The sequence below is a fragment of the Dipteris shenzhenensis genome, chromosome 14, assembly GCF_047967505.1.
Source record: "Dipteris shenzhenensis isolate YYH24624 ecotype China chromosome 14, Dip_SZ_1.0, whole genome shotgun sequence".
Taxonomy (NCBI): domain Eukaryota; kingdom Viridiplantae; phylum Streptophyta; class Polypodiopsida; order Gleicheniales; family Dipteridaceae; genus Dipteris; species Dipteris shenzhenensis.
The window spans coordinates 42,844,027-42,847,595 of NC_141609.1; the positions used below are offsets into that span (position 1 = coordinate 42,844,027).

At 47.3% G+C, this 3,569-nt stretch overlaps 1 protein-coding gene across 1 annotated transcript; it reads left to right on the forward strand.

Moving 5' to 3' along the window:
* Positions 1-1,481: 1,481 nt before the first annotated feature.
* Positions 1,482-3,341, forward strand: LOC147894664 (protein ANTAGONIST OF LIKE HETEROCHROMATIN PROTEIN 1-like). Its single transcript, XM_087384887.1, has one exon. The coding sequence runs from the start codon at positions 1,561-1,563 to the stop codon at positions 2,935-2,937; it is 1,377 nt and encodes a 458-aa protein (XP_087241013.1). The 5' UTR covers positions 1,482-1,560; the 3' UTR covers positions 2,938-3,341.
* The last annotated feature ends 228 nt before the right edge of the window (positions 3,342-3,569 follow it).

A 3,569-nucleotide genomic window follows, 5' to 3' on the forward strand; every position in this document is an offset into this window, starting at 1 on the left:
ACTTTGCATGCAAGTAAATACTACCTAGGTTGAGGCGCGTGCAAAGTATTGTGCCCATTTGATATGATTCCCACATTAAACACCATTTTTGTCTCACTGTGATGCAAATCTGTCAAAAACACGCTCCTAGATGTGTAATCTTTACAAGTACTATCGGATGGATGCGTCACTTTGCAGCCAAGTCAATACCATTGATGTGTGCAAAGTATTGTGTCCATATGATATGATTTGCATGGTCGACCAAGCGTTAAACTCCGCTTTTGTCTTAATGTCATGCACAAGCGTCAAAAAACACTATCCTAGGTGTGTTATTCCAACAAGTACTTATCAGGTGGAGCAATGTGTGTGGGTTGTAAATCTTGCTTTAATATCAATTGTATCATGACTTCATACTTAGAAAAGAAGATGCTTAAGAAGTGGGATGAAGAACATTATGCTTGTTCAAGGGAGCCGCACAGAGTAATTTTATGCACTTGAAAATGATCTCCACATGGAGCCAACGATGCGTAGCTTTGCGAGAGCCCTTGTTCTTCCATTCCTCACTTACTCATTGATAGAAAGCCTGTCCTTGTAGAAAATAGGGCCCATGGAGCCAACGATGCGTTGCTTTGCAAGAGCCTTTGTTCTTCCGTTCCTTACCAACTCACTGATAGAAGGCATATTCTTGCACAAAATAGGGCATCGAGAAGACTAGTCAGTTTCTTATCTCATACCAATCTTGTCATAGAGTACGACCCGCTTGCCTAACTTCGCTCGCCTAAACTACTAAAAGCTCCAGAAAATCGTGACCGCTCGCCTAAACATTTTCCCCCCAACACCAATTAACATTATGAATGTTGTGCAAGTTTGATATCCATGGAACCCATGAGTATCTCATTCATTGTGAATGAGAGAGCTGATTCCCTTATTTTATTCATAATGAATAATGGTTATTACTCCCTCTATGCGCACGAATATTGGATTGTGGTCCATGTTTTTTTTCCCCCATAATGAGTAATGGCTATTAGTCCCTCTATGTGCAAGAATATGGTCCATGTTGGATATGGTGATCGAGGAGTGCACCCCTACATGCTACTTCATAAACATTAGGGAATGTTGATGAAAAAATATTTTCCCATGACATAAAAAAACACAAAGTCCATAGACTTGGACTCGAGGGAATCAAACGATGGCAGTCAACGAAGGGGTGTGGAAGGCAAAAGGGAACGCCTCCCAGATGTGTGTGTGTGTGTGTGTGTGTTAGCACCAGTGCTACCTGCTAAGTGTGCTCCCGTGTGTGGGCTACTTGCTTAGTGTGCTCCAGTTTTGTTTTGGTGTGTGTGTGCAGTGGCTAAATGCCATGGGTGAGGGAAATGAAATGAAAGGAAATGAGAAATGGGTCGGAATGAGACGCGGTTTTGGGAGGGCGGCGGAAGCTTCAGGGGGGTCTTCTCCAAGGTTTCAAACTTTTAATAAAAATCACAACCCTTCTTCTTAAAAAAACAACTAACACAAATCCATTCTCTGTGTTTTTCACAGCCATCGCCATAGCCATAGCTCTCGAGCTCACCAAGTTCACCCATGCCCCCCTCCCATGGATCCCCCTCCCCCCCCCCCCCCTTCCGCCAAGGCACCATCTTTAGCCTCCTCCTCCTCCTCGTCGCTTGTGAGGAACAGCAGCGCCAGCAACAGCAGGACCTCGATCGCCTCTCCCTTCTCGAACTCGAACGATTCCAAGACGACCACAAGCGCCGCCGTGAAGCCCTCCTCTCTCGCTACCGCCAGCTCCAAGAAGACGACGCCAATTTGGACGAGATTGAGCGGTGCCGCTTGAAGCGCGCCCGCCTCGCTGCCGCCTCCGTGGGCGCTGCCGTGTCCACCCAGCAGGGCGTCCAGAGGAGGCTTTGGGTGAAGAACAGGTCGCAGGCGTGGTGGGAAAGATGCAGTGATCCAGAATTCCCCGATGCGGAGTTTCATCAGGCGTTCCGAATGGGCCGATCGACGTTTGAGCAGATTTGCGATGAATTGGGCGCGGTGGTGGCCAAGGAAGATACGATGCTGAGGCTAGCGATTCCTGTGAGGCAAAGGGTTGCCGTCTGTATTTGGCGCCTGGCAACAGGGGAGCCCCTGCGCTTGGTGTCGAAGCGATTTGGGTTGGGAATCTCGACGTGCCACAAGCTTGTGCTGGAGGTTTGCGCTGCGATAAAGAACGTTTTGCTTCCCAAATACTTGCAATGGCCTTCCGCTGAGCGAGTGCAGAGCGTTACAGAAGGCTTCGAGCGCTTCTCCGGTATCCCAGACGTCATTGGCTCCATGTACACCACGCACATCCCCATCATCGCTCCCAAATCCAATGTCGCAGATTACTTCAACAAACGGCACACTGAGAAAAACCAGAAAACTTCGTATTCGGTCACCCTTCAGGGCGTGGTCGACAGTAAGGGTGTATTCACAGACGTGTGCATCGGTTTGCCAGGCTCTATGTCCGACGAACGAGTGCTGGAAAACTCTGCTCTCTACCTGCAGCGGGGCCTTGGCGGTTGCTTGCATGGCGTTTGGGTTGTGGGTGGTGCAAGTTATCCTCCTCTGGACTGGCTGCTGGTTCCTTACGTTCAGCATAACCTCACATGGACACAGCATGCTTTTAACGAGAAGGTTGAAGACGTTCTCAAAATAGGAAAGGGTGCGTTCAGTCGTTTGAAAGGTCGGTGGCGCTTCCTGCAGAAGCGTGCGGAGGTCAAGCTGCAGGAGCTGCCAGCTATTCTTGGAGCGTGTTGTGTGCTGCACAATGTTTGCGAGCAAAACAATGAACCTTTTGACCCAGAGCTCTTGTATCAGGTTCAGGATGATGAAATGTCACCTGAAATCATTCAGTGGTCTCAGCAATCTATGCACAAGCGTGAGCAAATAGCTCATAATCTTCTACATAGTGTGCGCTCCAGTACTTCGTTTCTATGATCACCCCGATGACGAGCGGCCAGCCGTAACCTCTTGTATACCAAGCAGAGATAAAGTTGGGGAACAGAGTGGGACTTTTTTTTTTCCCTGGTCTGCGTTTGAAGGAACGTTGATCATCTTTTGCCCCTTTTACTGGAAACATTTGATACACGAAATCTCATGATTACACTAAGGGGCACTGCAAGCAATGACTCGAGGGTCATTTGCCTGTGAACGGTGTTGAGCAAGCGCATTGTTCACCACTGCAATTTTCAGAAATCGCATTGTGCACCATTGCAATTTTCAGAATGCGCATTGCAGGTGGGCATGGTATCTCTTGACTTTGAATCTGCACAATTGTAGTCTCATGTAAATGGCCCAGCACAGAGTGAGTGGGATCGTGCACTTGCTACGTTATTCATTTTAACATCTTAAAGAACATCCAATTTTCCTGAGCGAGCTTATAAGTATTAGCATAGCTATTTGTCTGCTTATCACCTTTTTATTAATTGGCCTTTTATATTGGGAAATGGACCACGAGTTATATCAAACTTCTTTAAGAGATCCTTACGTTCTGGTCTATGCTGGAATCCACGTCGATTACTTATTGCCCCTTGCAATTGAATCATGAAAAACCCATGATTACATGTAAT

Coding starts and splice junctions, on each gene's coding strand:
- LOC147894664 (XM_087384887.1), top strand. CDS start 1,561: ATGCCCCCCTCCCATGGATCCCCCTCCCCCCCCCCCCCCTTCCGCCAA.